Source organism: Xiphophorus hellerii, chromosome 3 (assembly GCF_003331165.1).
Source record: "Xiphophorus hellerii strain 12219 chromosome 3, Xiphophorus_hellerii-4.1, whole genome shotgun sequence".
NCBI classification, from domain to species: Eukaryota; Metazoa; Chordata; class Actinopteri; order Cyprinodontiformes; family Poeciliidae; genus Xiphophorus; species Xiphophorus hellerii.
The window spans coordinates 30,490,598-30,506,706 of record NC_045674.1 but is presented as its reverse complement, the minus strand read 5'-3'; the positions used below and the strand labels follow the sequence as shown (position 1 = coordinate 30,506,706).

The following is a 16,109-nucleotide window of genomic DNA, read 5'->3' as shown; positions in this document are numbered from 1 at the left end:
AGACTTCTGGGTTTGAAGCACCATTAGAGCAGAGGATGCAGAGATGAGAGAGCTCCAGCTGTAGAGGCTGTATGTTCGCCAGGTGAAAGTCGCACTACCGTTTCTTTGAAGGGGCAGTGTTATGGAAAATCCACTTTTTTAGCTTTCCATCATGTCGTAATGTTATGTTTACATGAAGTGTTGACTTGATTCTTTCATGAATGTTTGAGAAATCCTTCAATCTCTATGGCAACCATTCAGTTGTGCAAAATGCAGGAGTTTCTTAAAGAGACAGAGGCCCAATTTCAAAGTATTAAATTATGAGGTTAAATTACTTTTTAATCATATTTGATCTACATAGTATTTCTATTTAAACTGAAGGTAACATAGTTACTTGATTTTAATATAAAGTTATACTACGTTTCTGGAAAATTCATAATACTGCCCCTTTAAATCTGTAGCATTCTTGACTCTACTGGAGTTAATGAACTCAGAAGTTGTGTCGGCACCCAAATCATTTCGTGTTTGGGTGGGAGTTATTTCCCACTACTGCAAAGACAATTAGGAAGAAAAAATGAAAAAGGTTTTATGTAATTTAAATATTAGGGTATTGTTTTTTCACCAACAGACATATTTAAACAAAAATAAAAAACTGTTTGTGATCATGATTTGACAGTTGGAGGGTCCAGTTCTGGGTCCTTTTCACATTGGACAACTACCTGGTCATCCTACACTTTAGAAAATGAAATATGTTTTATAGAGTCAACTGACAAAACTTTACCTTGTACTCCTGCTCAGAGTTATGAATATAAACAGCCAGCATTTGTGTTGCCATAACTTCTAAAAATGTATTTCCAATAACTGCCTGGAGCATTATGCGCTTATGAATTCAATTGCAATGCATTTGTGAGAAAGCAGAGTATAAACTGGTATGTCGTATAAACTGGTACAAGCGAGCAACTTTCTTCTTTCGCAACTTAGAACAGAAATGTAATACACCAGATCATGAAATTTGAATTGACTGCCTTAAGCATGAACGCTATTATCTCCTGATTGTTTTTAACATGATGATTTTGTTCCCAAAACTCATTTTCTCAGCTCTAGGGGTCCCAGGGGGTAAAGTTATTTTCCTCTCTACCTACTCACTCGTTAGCAAACCGGCTTCGCAGAGACAGAATAAAAGCAGCGTGTTGAACTTTAAGGAGCCTAAAGACGTCGGCAAAGTAATTGTCTTGGGGAAATTTGCTATTAAAACAACAGCGGGAAACTGTGGAAATATGACTTCGATATGAATTAAGCTAGAAAAATATTTTTCTGCCTGAAAACTAATTAGCACAAATCTCTAAGAGCTTTTCGGCTGAATCAAATCAGTGTTTGTCATTTTTATTATCTTCTCTGCCATCATGGTTGGAAAGTCAACTGAGAAGATACAAATGAGTTCATAAGTGGACTACAGCCTATCTCACTCCTTTTAATTAAACTGGGGGCTATCATTCTAGCTCTGCACAAAAAAGTAGACGTTTAAGGATTGTGTCTAAAGCCTCAGCCTGTGTTAGCAGCCAGCCAGAGGGTGGGGGCGACAGCAGGTCCCCTTGTAACGGTCAGAAGCTGTCAGTCATGTTATAGATGAATGAGGGCTCCACATTAGTACAGCTCAATATGGAGTTGCTGCAGCTGGAGACAATGGAAGAGACTAAACCCCAAAGGCAGGAGGGGAGGACAACAGACAGCGTGAGATAAATGGAGGCAGACAAACGAAGGTGACCACTGAGGGAGGGATGATATTAGGAAATATGTCAAGGGCAGAAAACAAGACGACTAGCAAAGAGTCAGTGATGGACAAAGTACTCAGCTCTAGTATTTGAGTAAAAGTATTGATACTCATGGTCAAATCTTATTCCAAGTTAAAGATGCTCAGTCAAAAGCGTACTGAAGTGAAAGTGCTGAAGTACTTACTTTTGAAAAGTATACCAGAAAACAAATTATATTTTCTAATATAATTACTTTTCTATATTGTTTTCTGAGTGTTTTTGTAGAACTTTGTAACTTGCTGAAACCACCTGGTGATGTGCTGACATGCATAACCACTCTGCTACAAAATGTCTCCCTCGAAACGTGTTCATAACTCTGCTGGAGGTGGGAGTTGGAGCTCCGACTGACAGGAGACTCCACCAGACGTTTCCAGAGGAGGATGCCAGGTCTAAGCAGCATCCTCCTCCCCCATTGGTAGCAACTCACCACCAGGTAACAGCTGCACCTTCTCTTCACCTGAGCGTCCATGACACAAAATAGAGGTATGGTGGAGTCAAGAACAGGAGGATTTGCAATTGTAATAAACAGATCAATAATCACTTCTTGGTATGCTTTATAAATTTGTTCATTTATTTAAAAGCATGGATGCTGCTTTCGATTTGATTGTCTAAAATAGTGCATCAAAAAGTATTTCAGCGCCTCCAGATGTTTTCTTTTGTGGCTTTTCTTGTAATGCATAAATGTTTCAGATTATCAAACAAAAAAAAATGTTTGTTTGATGAACAAAAGATTTAATTGATTAAGAGAAAGTAAAAAGACACACTGTCTCAATGTGAAAGAGTTAATCATAAACAGATGAACCACATTTCTTGGAATCAGGTTTGACTATCAAACCTGTAGGATCAACTCAATAGAACATGTCTGACATGTGGTATGTTAAAAGATCTCACAACACAATGATCTAATTGGAAGAAACTCAAAACTAGTTGGAAAAAAAGTCACTGGAAAGGGCCAACAAGTCATTTCCAATGCTTTTGTACTCTGGCAAATCAATGCCTCAGTAATGAGATACATTATCCACATGTAGAGAAAACATGGACCAGTGGTGAACCTTCCCAGGAGTGAGCAGTCTGTCAAAATTACTCAAAAAATGCATTAATTACTCATCCAGGAGGTCACAAAAGAGCACAGAACAACATGTACGTTACTGCAGGCCTCTGTGAAGATCAGTGCTCATGATTCAACAATAACAAGGGGACTGGAAAAAAATGGTATCCATGGGAGAGTTCCAAAGAGAACAATCACTGCTGCTTAAAAAGAACACAAAGGCCTGGATCAAATTTGCCAAAAAAAAGAAAAAAGAAAAGAAAAGAATCTGCTAACGTTATGCACTAGGTATATTTATTACACACAGTTATAAAAAATAAAAGTTGAAGTGTACTGAGGAAACAAAAGTGATTCTACAACATTTCAAACATTATGATTATGCTTATTTATTTAATTACTGTCAAACAGAGCAGCCCCTTTCACACCCAAAACCCCATTATGGGCCACTTTGTCTTTTTACTTTATACAAGATAAATTCCTGAGGTCATAGGTCATGTGAGTCTTCACATCATGTAGCTGGGATGACAGAATCAAAAGCATGTGGCTTATAGCAGTAGGTCCTCACATTGGTAGGATTTGTTGGGAAAATGGGCCTTATAAGGCGAGAAATACTAAAACACACACACACTTTCTGAAGGGCAAGTTAGAGGAACCAAATTCTCTAACATAAATACTCTAGTACCGTGGGAGGGAGCAGCAGTACCTGGAGAAAACCAGCATATCCACCTGGAGACGGTGTGACTCCGTGCACAAAGATCCCAGGCTGGTGACTGAATCGTCAACATTTTTATATTAAAGCAAAGCAAAGGTTGGAATAACTTTCATATGGTCCCATCTTGGAAAGCATAGACGGCAAGACAGGACAACATTCACAACTGATAAGCTCATTTATGACGTTCACTGTAAACAAAAGAAAATGAAACAGAAATTTGACAGAACTGAAAGTCATTTCAAGCTTGTCTGCCATTGCATTTTGGAACGAATAGAAATAGATGAAAAAAAAATTCTAGGTTTATTCACACCTCAAAAAAGCAATAGCATAATTGTAAGGTCAGGTGATAAAGTGAAGCATCAAACAGGAACACTGAGTGATTAGGAATGTGGTCAACACAGAGGTGAGGTCATAGAAGCAAAGTCGAGAGAGGTAAAGAAAAAAAAAAGTGACAGAAGGAAAATATTGTTTTCCACTCAGGAGCCACTGGGGCACCAAATCACTCTTCCCTCCTTTTAAACAAAGCTCACAGTGGAACTTGTTGCATTGATAGATACTGTAGATACACACAGCCCAATGCAGGGATGCATGTAAGTTCAGATAGTGTGTGTGGGTGTGTGTGTGTGTCTGTGTGAAACACAGCATTTTACCCAACATGAACCCTGCAGAGTAAACAGAACCTTGCATTAGCCTTGCAGCTATCGACCACCGCCGTCTGCCTACATCTGAACGGTTTGTTTACTATCGGTCGATGACTTCATTCCCCTCCTCTCCCCCTCAGGGCTGCAGCGGAGACTGACCTGAGCAAACCCAAACACACACACCCACGCCCACACGCGCGCTCATACACACAGCTGATGAATTATGTAATACGAGTGATTTGAGAGTAGCGAGAAAGCCTGGCTCATGAGGGATTTCTCCACAGACGCAGCAGTTTACTACACTAATAATAACAACAGCAGGAAGCGTGCGCATATCTTCCGACAAAACTAGCAAAGATTCGAAGCTGGCACATGAGTTGAAAAATTTACCCACACCATTCCAACTGGTCTTTCTGTGAACTCACAGGGTGGACCAGAGAGGAACAGCCTGAGCTGTGAGTCAGTGGGGCCATCAGCGTTGGCTGCTTTAGGTCTCCAGACTGGGAGTTTCTGTCTTGATGAATCATCTTCTCGGGAGTAAAAGTTCTGTAAGTCGTTCCATGTCCACAGAGTCATCTCTGGGCCATCCAACCCACTTGAGGTGAGAGTCAGATTGCTTTGACAAATGAGCGGTGAATGGTGACCCTGTCCCTGGTGTGTTCTGGTTAACACTGCCAGTGGAAACATCCCAGAGAGACTCGGCAATCAAAGGCATGACGGCAGAACGTGAACTTTGTGGAAGCAGTTGGAGAATCTGTACTGTGAGGCATTATGAGAGTGTGATGTTTAAAATGTCATCCCTCACCCTCATGGGCGATGTTTTGAGTGGGTGTATTAACGGCAGAGGTCCGCGCTGTTAGTTCAAGCAGCTGTTTGACGGAGGACTGCTACATTTGAAAAGAATCCTCTCCAGATTTTTATGGAGCGAGATCCATGGGGGACAACTAGCTGGCAGGTTTCTTTTCACACTTCTTATCTATATAGCATGTTAAAGGCTCCCAATTAACTTCATGGTGCTTGATGAACAGTCAAAGGTTCTCCGGGTTTCTTGGGCTACATGAATCACAGATGGAGTTCAAGTGAAAAGGCATTTACTGGGAATAATGCAGTTAAAATGCTAGTGAGCTTTGCTTGGGAGAGTTACCAGGATAAAGACGGTTTATGCTCCAAAGAATACAACGTTACAACTTAAACTGACAAAGTTGCATCTGAATAAACTTGATAACCTCTGGAACAATGTTCTTCTGATAGAAGAAGATGTTTATTGAATATCCACAACAACATGTTTACAGAATACCAATCAGAGAATCTAGTCGGAAACACTTCGTCTCAATGCAAAGGAGTGTAGAAGAGGAATTCTGATTTGGGCTCACCTTGTAGTCATTCAGTCAACATAAACTCTTCTGTATACCAAAGTATTCTAGAGTCAGATTTCAGACCGTTTCTTCATCAGACATCCTCATAACAAACTGAGTCATGAAATAGAAATATGATCCTCAAAAAATGCAGTAAGTCTACCACAGAATGGCTGGAAAGGAGAATAATCAAAGTGTTGCAGTGGTTTAGTTGGGAATCTCTATCTAAGTCTTAGATAGAGATACTTAGATCCCCATCCCCATCGTTTCACTTAGAATCTGGGTTTGTGAGGTTTGTGCCTGCAAACCTCAATGAACTGAAGCAAAGGTGAAAAACATAGCAAGACCAGATTTTCATAAAATGTGTGTAGAAACTACTTCAAGTCAAGGGGTGTACTTTATTTTTCTCATAACTTTACAAGACTTTACCTGAGAACAGACTTACTGATTATTTAATATATATTAATGCTTTTAACAAGCTGAATTCATGTGGTTGAGGACATGTAACATACACACTCTTGACTGGATTTGGACTCTCCTTGTTAGATAGTTAGGCTAACATAAAGATGAAACCATGTTATTCACAAATTCCATTGGAAACACCGTCACAGACATAAAAAGGAGCGTACATAAAAAAACATATGGCTTATTTCTGTTAGGATCTTTTTTACATTTCTTAGACACTCGCTAACAAAAATGTTAAGCAAGTCGGTCCAATTTGAACACAACTTTGACTTATGGTGATCCTGAAAATGCTTTTATACTGCTTCTGACCGATAATGCCACTCATCCCCTCTGGTGATGTCCTCGACGTGTTTTGACAGTACAAAGGTACAAAAACCATCTCATTTATACAACAGGCTTCCATATGAAAACATGAATTGATTTAGAAATTGAAAGAAAAGTTGTTAGGCTTTGCTAAGGCAGAGTTTGGAGCACACCAAATTGGCTAAAGATTGCCTGACAAGGCCAGCCTTGAACAACTTTTGGTTGAATTTGGACAAGAAACACTGGGTAAAAAAAATGATTTTTCATCACATACATCAGGGCCAAGACAAAACAATGGCCTGAAATAGCTACAGACAGTACTTCAGGGGGTTTAAAGCTGGCTTACATAGTACAAGCAAACACAGGTATGTTGTCTCCTGCAAGAGATCAGGAGACATATTTATAACTAAGTATATAGTCCAAATTATATCTCACTGAAAGTAAGATCTCTCTAGAAAATCTGGGTGGGTTGAACTTAATTTGTATATGATATGATCCAGAAGAAGCTGTGTTCATATGGAATTTGGACTTTTGCTTCCATCCTTTGGATAACTCTAATCTGAACTATTACAAATTATAATCACTCTGTCACAATTATAAAACATATATCTGTTTCTGTTCTTTAATCAGCCAGGTGCTTGCTGGAAACTGTCTTAATTTTTAATACTCTTCTTGTATAATGTTAAAGAATAATATTTAAACACATGTATTCAACCAAAAAGATTTTTTTACCCTAACAAAATAAAAATTACCTGGGTTTTTTTTTCAGTTTTTTTAACCAAAAATAGGTTAGATGTGGATGTTTCGACATATAAAATGATATTTATTTCTGCACATTAGAGTGAAAAGGAGAACATTGTACACCTGTTTCACACTTTAGAGGGTTTAAACAGGTAAGCCTGTTTAAAGGCTTAATTACTCAAACTGCAAATCAGCCAATAAATGCATTTAGGCATCGGGTGAAGGCGGCCTGCTGGAGTTCAAAAAACCAGAATGGAGAAGAAAGGAGATTTAAGGTTTCTTGGAGACAGACTATTAGGTCTGAATATTTCAGAAAACGCTGGGATTTTCACACAAACCATGTAAGCTTTACAGGGGATAGATGAAGAAACAGAAGTTACTCAGTGAGGAACAATTGTGTGGATAAAAATGATCTATTGACGTCAGAGGAGGTTCAGCAGTAGTTCAAATAAACACTAGCTACAACCAAAGTATTAGATGCATCATATATAAAGGGTCCTTGTGGAACATTGAAGCAAAAGATCACATCAGGTGCCACTCCACACAGCAAAGAGAGAGAAACCAAGGCTACAATTCACAGATGCTTACCATAAGATGGCAATAATAATTTGAAAAATGTGACTCGGTTGGATGAGTCTTGCCACAGTTTGCTGTGAAACTGCATTGTGGATGTGCAGCTCACAAGTATCTCTGAGGAATGTTAGTGGCACCTTGTGGGATCTATAATATGAAGAATCAAGGCAATTCTGGAGGCAAAGGGGCAATTTGGTCTGATACTAGTTGTAATGCATACAGCGGTGCTTATACAGTTATGTTACAGACTGTCAGTGAATGCACCAGAGAAAAGATGCAAGTGTGGTAGAGAACAGATAACATCCAGAGACGGATTGTAACCATGTAACCACTTGACTAGTAAAGCGACAGCAACTTAAATCCAGTGTATTTCTTTCTAAGCGTACAAACATCACACTAGTAAGGAGTATATCGCTTCTGTCCACTGATCAATATTGGTCCATAACGGTGCATTCATGCCAGCCTTGTTTGGTGGGCTTTAATCAAACTAGTTGGTTTGTCTAGAAAGTGCGGTTCGTTGGGGGAGTTGTGAATGCATAATCAAACTGTGATGCAGACCAAACCCAAGGTCTCAGTTTGGTTGAAGTGAACCCTGGTGCGGTTCGAATGTGAGATTTTCTTACAAGGAGACACAGCTTGATACACAACAAACACACACAGTAAGGGACACACAGTGGTGCTCAATGTCAGCTTTTACCTTTGAAGGCATTTGTAGCTGGTAGGTCAGTTTCCTGCATACTGCTCCTTCCCACGCTCAGCCAGCTGCTGCGGATGCTGTGATGGATGCCGATGGACCGACCTTAACCTGTCCGGGCAGAGGCCGTCGGAGGGGGGGAGGGTGGTCGAGAGGACAGGGTGGCACCGGCCAGTCTCACCGCCATCTCTGTTCATTAACAGCCCATGTGCTCAAGTGAGAGGCAGCTGTCAGGGTCCCTCCTGTGCTTAGTGACAGCTTGTCTCGTCACCCCTTGTTCTTTTTTTTGTTGTTGTTGTTTGCTGCTGCAAGGATCACTGGTCTGTAGAAGGGGGTTCAGCTATGTTCTGAAGGAGGGGAGAATAAAGGGATGGCTCACAGGAAAAGAGAACGGATTGTGACAGAGATTGATGGGGATTTTGTGGCACGGTGAGAGGATGAAGGATGCGGCCTGGGCGCTGCTCAGAGTTGTCTTTCATAAGCGGCTCTTATTGCCGTCCCCTCTGATTCGTTTTGATCTTTTGCTTCCTGGTTTTATTTTCCTCCTCTCACATACGTCCCGTTCGAAATGCATCAGCAACTCCTCCGCCACTCTCAGGTTGGCTCCACAGCTGGGGAAAGGAGAGGAAAAACACAGACAGAGGGAGGGAACTCGGTGAAGAAATTCATGAGATACCAGAAACAACAGGTGGGTTAGGTGGACCACAGCAGAACGTGGGCAGGGCTAACCGCTAGCCTGCAGTACCAAGCTGAGAGAGCACACACCTCCACTAACTCCCACGCACAAACACAAACACACACGCAGATGCACTCAGCGGTGGACGACTGGCGTCTGAGCTGGGGTTGCGGGCGGCGGGCTGGCATGGGCCCCCTTTGGTTCCTCTCACACACCAGGCTCTCACATGAAAGGGGAAAGTTTTTCTTTCTTTTTCTTTTTTTTTGTGAGCCAAGCGCCGCCTGTGACCCTGTTTCACAGAGTGGTGGAGAGATAGCGCCACATGTCAGCGTGCCACTTTGAAGTCTGCCTGATAAACAGGGCTGGAGGAGGCTACAGCTGAGGAAACAACAAAACTTTATTTCCATTTCAAAAGTACCAAGTGCGGTTTTTGTGTGACTGGGAAAGAAATAAATTCCAAAAGAAAGAGAGAGGGGGGGGGGGAAAGAGGACAGGAAAAGAGGGGGAGGAGGTGAAGCTTGTGTGTGAAGTAGGAGAAAACTACTTTTTCTTGTTATTGAGACAAAAAAACGAGGGTATGAGGGAGATGCATCACACACGGGGATGGGGTGTGACGGGGGAAGGAATCACAGAGGGAGGAAAGCCTGTGTGAAAACATGAAAGAGAGAGACAACCCACATAAAATGAAGCAACTAGGAAAGGAAAGGAAAAGAAAAGAAACATACAAAAAATATTTCAAAGAACAGACGAGGCAGACGCATAAAAGCATAAAGAAATCAAACACCAGATAAGAAAAAACAGGCTTAAAAACAAGTTCAAGGCAAGGAATGACATGGAACAAGTCAAAGAGGGGAGGAATAAAAAAAGCAGACAGACAGATAAACAAACATACGCCCTGTCTGAGTTTTGGAAAGGCTCAATGGATCTCAGTCTTATCTCGGCTTTGTTTGCTGGTTCTTATCGAGCCTCATTACAGTAAGCAGATGCACAATAGTTTGGAATAGAAGAAGTGAGAACCGAAGTGCTGTGGGAGAAAATTGAGTTTGTGATGTACCACACACACGTTGTGACTCGTCACAGTCTTCTTTTGGCTTAAACCAAGTCAGCATCCAACATGTTGTAATGTCAAACAACGAGAACAAATCACAGTAGATAAATGTGACTTTTTCTACGTTTTACTCTAAAATGTTTAAATTCTTCTTGTTTTTAGCCAATCAGAGGATTTATTACTGAGTGGACCAATCTGGCCTTCATGGAAAAGCAGCACCAATCAAGTCACTGCTGAAGGAAAGCCATAAAAAAAAAGTCCAATTTGCCACAGGTCATGTAAGGACACAGCAAACATGTTGAAATGCTCTGAATATATCAGACCACTTTCATTCTTTGGGCAAACTGGTGAGAGTTGATGGGTGAACGGAAATAATGGAAGACCACCTGTTTCAGACAACTGACAGAAGTTGGAGGTTTTCCTTCCAGTGGAACAATGATAATTAGATTTTTAGATCTCCAAGGAAATAGTTAGTGTTAAAGAATTCAGAATGACCCAGATCTAAATCTAATTGAGAACCTGTGGCTTACCTGAAAATTGCTGTTCACACACCCCTTTCCAATCTGACTGAACTCACCTTCACTATTTTGCTAAATGTATCTGAACTTGAGTGCTATCCCATTCTTAATCCACAAGGTTTAACATGGTGCTTTCCACAACATTTCATATTATCATTCCGCCACATGTACATTTGTGAGGTAAGAGACCAAAACCTGGCTGAATGTCTACCGCAAAGTAATCTTAAAGGTCTTCTATCAGGTTGAGGTCAAACCGGCCAAGATCCTCTGTATCAGAGTTGCTCACTCTTGTGTTTGTGGATGTTACTTTGTGTACCGGTTCCCACAATGTTGAGAGAGTGGAATAGTCCAAAATGTCCTGTACTGTGCAGGCAGTCAAGAGACGTTCTCCTGGCAAGCGTCCATTTGACTGCCTGACAGAGAAACACGATTTATCACTCCACAGAACACATCTCCCCTGCTCTAGATTGTAATTGCAGCACAATAGCATGCAACACTTTGAATTCCACTTGGGGAATATGGCGTGGATGCAACTGCATAGCAACTGAAACACATCACATGATGCGCTCAAGGAACAGTTCCTGAGCTAACGTTAGGGCAACGGCAAGTTTGGAAGTCCGTGGCTGTTGATTCTTCAGAAAGTTAGTGACCTCTGTTATTTATCCCCAAGATCCAATGACGGCACTATTATTTTTACATTTAAATTACCACATCTTGGTTGAGTTGCTGTCGTTCCCCATAACTTTCACTTCATTTTAATACCATTAACCATTGACTGTTTAATGTTTTAATTTTTTTTGTTTGTTTGTTTGTTTGGGTTTTTTTTTTTCTCTAGTGGCCTTTATTTGAAAGTGCTATGACAGGACAGTAGGGTAATGAGAGAGATGGAAGACATGCGGCAAAGTTCTCCAGGCCAGGAATTGAACCTGTGACCTTTCGTTTGTCTAATTCAGTTTGTTTTAATTAGTTTTTAGAGTGTTTTATGTTTGCTAGTTATCTTTAGTTAGTTAAAATACTGCTTAGTTTTAGTTTAGGTTTTATTACTTATAGTAGTAGTTACAGTTTTTTCATACTTTGGTTAATTTTAAGGTGCAGAATTCAAAAAGATCCAAGTATTGTATTGTTATTATATATACATCCATTGGGTAATGGATACTCAACAGAAGATAACATTAAAAAAAGTTATTGTTGAACAACCAACTGGAAATGTCCAACTTTTGCTGTCGCCATTTTGCGGACTGGTGTAAGAGTTGCCAGGAGGAATATGGAGAATCATAATTTGCCGACAGCTAACGTAAACTGCTTGAGTAGGGAAACAAAAAAAATCAATTTTAAATCATTTTGAAAGGTTAATAAATTGATTCATAAACACAAAAACTAAGGATATTATGTCAATAACTTTAGTATGTTTTAGTGAGTTTTATAAACACATGATGTAGTTCCAGTTAGTTCCAGTTTTCCCCATTAACTCATTTCAGCTAACAAAAATGATTTCTCGGTTTCAGTTTTCGTGATTTTGTTAGTTTTACTTAATAACTATAATAGCCTCGAAATATACCAACAAACATACAGGTTGTGGTTGTAGAGTGGCAAACATTCAAAGGCTTATAAATACTTTTGAAAGGCACTGTAAAACTATAAGCTCAGGAAGCCTAAATTTACACTGAAAACTGTACAATGTTCACATTTATTTTATGAAATAAAAGTTGATCTTTCTATATCAAATTGTTATAATTATTATTTAACTCAATTCATGTGATGTAATCTCCTGGCCCTCAAACAAAAATGGGCCATGGATCAACCCTGAATCAGTATAAAAAAATATTAGCTCTTTCTTTTACGCTCCAAATGTGATTCTCCTACATTCACGTGAAAGGAATCAAAACCAACTACAAGCTGAGGGTGTTAAAAAACACACAAATTGTGCAAATTCAAATTTTGTCAAGTCAAAATTAGTACTGTACTGGAGATATTAAAACACCACATTGTCAATTCATGAGTCCAAAAACACTAAATTAGGACCAATTTTTAAGTACTTATTTATAGACCAATACCACATCTAGAGGCAAAACAGTCAAAAGTCATTAAACAGCTTATCAGAGGGACAAGAGTTTTTCCTACCTTTATGGAAGAAATGCCAATGTGACCCAGCCAAAGTGTGGAGAGAAAAACTATTACTACAACTACTTCCTAAACTGTTGGCTGTCTGTCCGTGTGCCGTGTCATCTGAGGACAACTTGTTGTTGAGGCTGGCTGAGAAAGCAGGGTTCCAAGTGCATATTTGCTTTCTGGTCATTTGAGGACAACACTTGGTCTCCAGTCTCATCTCGGACTGTGTCCAACTGTAAAATGTCAAAATCTGACACTACTGAGGTATTCCAGATAAAAAGCTCCTGGTTTGTTGAAACAGAACCAACATAAATTCCAACGTTTGCTGCAGGATGTACTTTATGTTATAGTGTACAGGAGAAACTATTGAGTTGAACTACAGAGCAAATCTGTGAGAGTGTTATAAGGAGCTCTACGGGGATTTAAACCTAAAGAAAAATATAGATGAGTCTGAAAAAAAAAGCATAGGGGTGAATAAAGAAAACGAAGAACAACACCTGCTGTGTTATCATCAGAATGAAATCTTTAAGTATATAGGTTGCTATTTATTTGCTCCTTTTAGAACAGTGCATGTGTACTGAGACCAGTGGTGTGGAATTCACATTGTTCTGCTGCATCAGAACAGGGTGCATCACGTTTGTCTTTGAGTGGTCCTAAATGGTTAGACAATCATTAATGGTTATCAGAAAGTAAGAGGAGCCATTAGTTTCAATATCCATTAGTATCTTACTCAATCTTCAGTGAAGACAGCGTTTCCTATTGTTAAACTAAGTTACGCTAGAATTTGAAAATTACTGCTATTGTCATACTGGTGTGGATTCTGGAGAAGTTGCAAATGGTCTGTCACTCATGAAAAGCTCAACAACTTGATGGGTCACCTAACCTGTAGGAAACCACAGGGATCAAAATAGGATCCCTTGTGTTCCTGTTTTAGCATGCTGTCTCTCAGCCGGCGCACCCAAGAATATAAGGTACACTCACACTTTTACTTGACTGACCATTAATTATACATGTTGATAATTCCTACTAATCCCAGGTTGCAGTTCATTATTAGCGGATTTACCTATTCGAGGATTTTTCTGTGGAACGCATCTCCAAATGATTCACTCAGAATTTATAGAGCATTTCTAAAATACTCAGCCTGGGAAGCTAAAGTTCCTATAGGCACAATGAACGCTACTTAACACATTATTGTCTGGCGTTTGCAAAGCAATCCAGGATTTACTTTCCTTGGTGCTGATTGTATGTCACAGAGCGGAGATAAAGAAGCCCATGGATGTTTATATTGCACATATTAATGCATATTAAGGGATATTTAGCCTATTAAAATAGGCAGTTACAAAGTTTTTAGAGGGGGTCTTAAGTATTTGTGGATTTCAGCTGTTGTGGTCATTAACTCCTGAGAATACCAGAAGTCCACCATGTCATCCACTTCACAATTATGCACTGCTTTGTATAGTTCAATCACATAAGATCCCAGTGAAATTCACTAAAGTTTGTGTTTATAGTGTCACAGAAGGTGAAACATTGGTCTTCTGTAAGGCAGTTTGAAGCTTGTCTATGTCTACTGTCACCTTGATGACGGCTGTACGCTTTACCCCGGAATCAGTCATCAACAGCTGTACAACGGCTGGACTTCTCGCCATTCGAAACATACAAACACACCATAATCGTTTGGATTTTGAATTCATCTCATTTAAAATGTATCACCTTAAAGGTTTCTGTTTTGAAAGTAACTCTCCCTCTTATCTGGTCTCCAGAACATGGAGATCCAGTTAGGATTTCCAGGTCACAATTTTGTGACAAAGAGAAGACATCCGCCTTCCATTAGAGCTCCAGTTTTATGAAAACCTTTGCCAGATGAACTAAGGCATCTCTCTCTACTTTCTTTCTTTTTTTACAAGTCATAGAAAAGCAAACTCGGGGGGGAAATAGCCAATGAAATCATTTCTGCTGTGTCTCTGAATGCCTTTGTGACTGTGCTGATCCCTGCTGATGTCGTCCAGACTCTCTGAACACACACTCAAAAAGGTTGTCCCCCCCCCCCCCCAAATAAACCTCTGAGGGTCCGCTCTTAAAGACAGGTGCAGCAAGGCTTTAAAAAAAATCCCCCGGAATAGACGGCACTATGTTTGTGTTCCTGTTTGGTGTTATTGCATGAACTCCAACAATTCAAGAGCGGCCTCGAGAGGCTGCTCTGACAAAACAAAACCAACAGCAAACACAGCAGAAACCCTCTAATCAAGTGTTCTTACACTGAAGACTCAATGTTTACCAGCTTCAACCAGCTTTATGCTAAGTGTGACCTTTCACCTGCTTAAAGTGGGTAAAGAGGAAAGCTTTCACCAGAGTGTTATTCATACTGGATGACACTTGTGAGGCTCTGGAACATTCGGTGACGTTGCGTGGCGCTTTGCAAACCGCCGGGGTCATGCGAGGATACGGACTAATCAGCGAGACGGCAGTCAGACGGACAGAAACAGACGGAGGAACGCAGCATTCAACCTGGAGCCGCTCACATCTGCTGCGCTGAAACATCCAGGCATGCTGAGAATTTGATTTCATAACAAAGAAAGCAAATTAGGTCGGCAAAGAGGCTTACAGCTTTGCTGCAACAGAGGAGGAGAAAGGAGATTTGAACTCACTAATGTCCAGAAGTGTCAATTCCTGCTGATATAACAGTATTACAGTGTGGCAGTATGCATAACCTTTGAACTTTGTCACAAACCTGAAATCATTTTTATAAGATTTTTTTGTGAGAAGAAAACACACAATAGTACATACAATTGTTTCACTTTTTTTTCTTTTAGAAATGAAAATCTGAAAAGTGCGGCATGCATATTTTGCCTCACTAAATCACTACTTTGTAAAACAGTGGTGATGAAAGTTTTTAACTCGTGGGCCAAAAAACTGTCAAGTTGAAAATGAAATGAGGGATTGATTTTTGTTTTTCATTTTTAATTAAGAATGAAACAATGGATGAATTTTTATCTGCACAACTAACACAACGTCCCAGTGTTTTCCCAGGGTTGCTCTGTGTTCAGCTGCAACCAAGCTCCCCATTAACTCTGGACGCCATGTCTGCTCCTGCTGAAGAAAAACATCCCCACATCATGATGCTGCCATTGCTGTGTTTCACAGAGGGAATGGTGTGTTGAGTGTAATATGCAGAGTTAGTTTTCAGCAACGGATAACTTTGGATATTGTCTAAAGACGTCTTTTTTTTGTCTCGTGTGATCACAGCGCTGTCTTCCACAGGCGTGCAGTGCCACCTACATGGCTTGTGGTGAACCGCGAATGGGAATTCTTAAAGCTTTCTCTCCACCGTACCGTCCTTCTTGTCACAGGCCAGATTTACGCACAGCACAAATCTGACCTAGAGAATGACTTATAGATTCTTCCCATTCAGTCTGTGCAGCTTCTATCAAGGACTTCT

At 40.2% G+C, this 16,109-nt stretch overlaps 1 protein-coding gene across 2 annotated transcripts in view; it reads right to left on the bottom strand.

The window, feature by feature from the left end:
- LOC116716957 (low-density lipoprotein receptor class A domain-containing protein 4) overlaps positions 1 to 16,109 on the bottom strand; it is a 223,127-nt gene that overhangs the window by 135,374 nt on the left and 71,644 nt on the right. For both annotated transcript variants that reach the window (XM_032557979.1, XM_032557978.1), the window contains one exon: positions 8,326 to 8,933. In XM_032557979.1, the coding sequence (XP_032413870.1) occupies positions 8,326 to 8,365 (40 nt within the window). In that variant the 5' untranslated portion in view covers positions 8,366 to 8,933. The remainder of the gene's footprint in view (positions 1 to 8,325; positions 8,934 to 16,109) is intronic.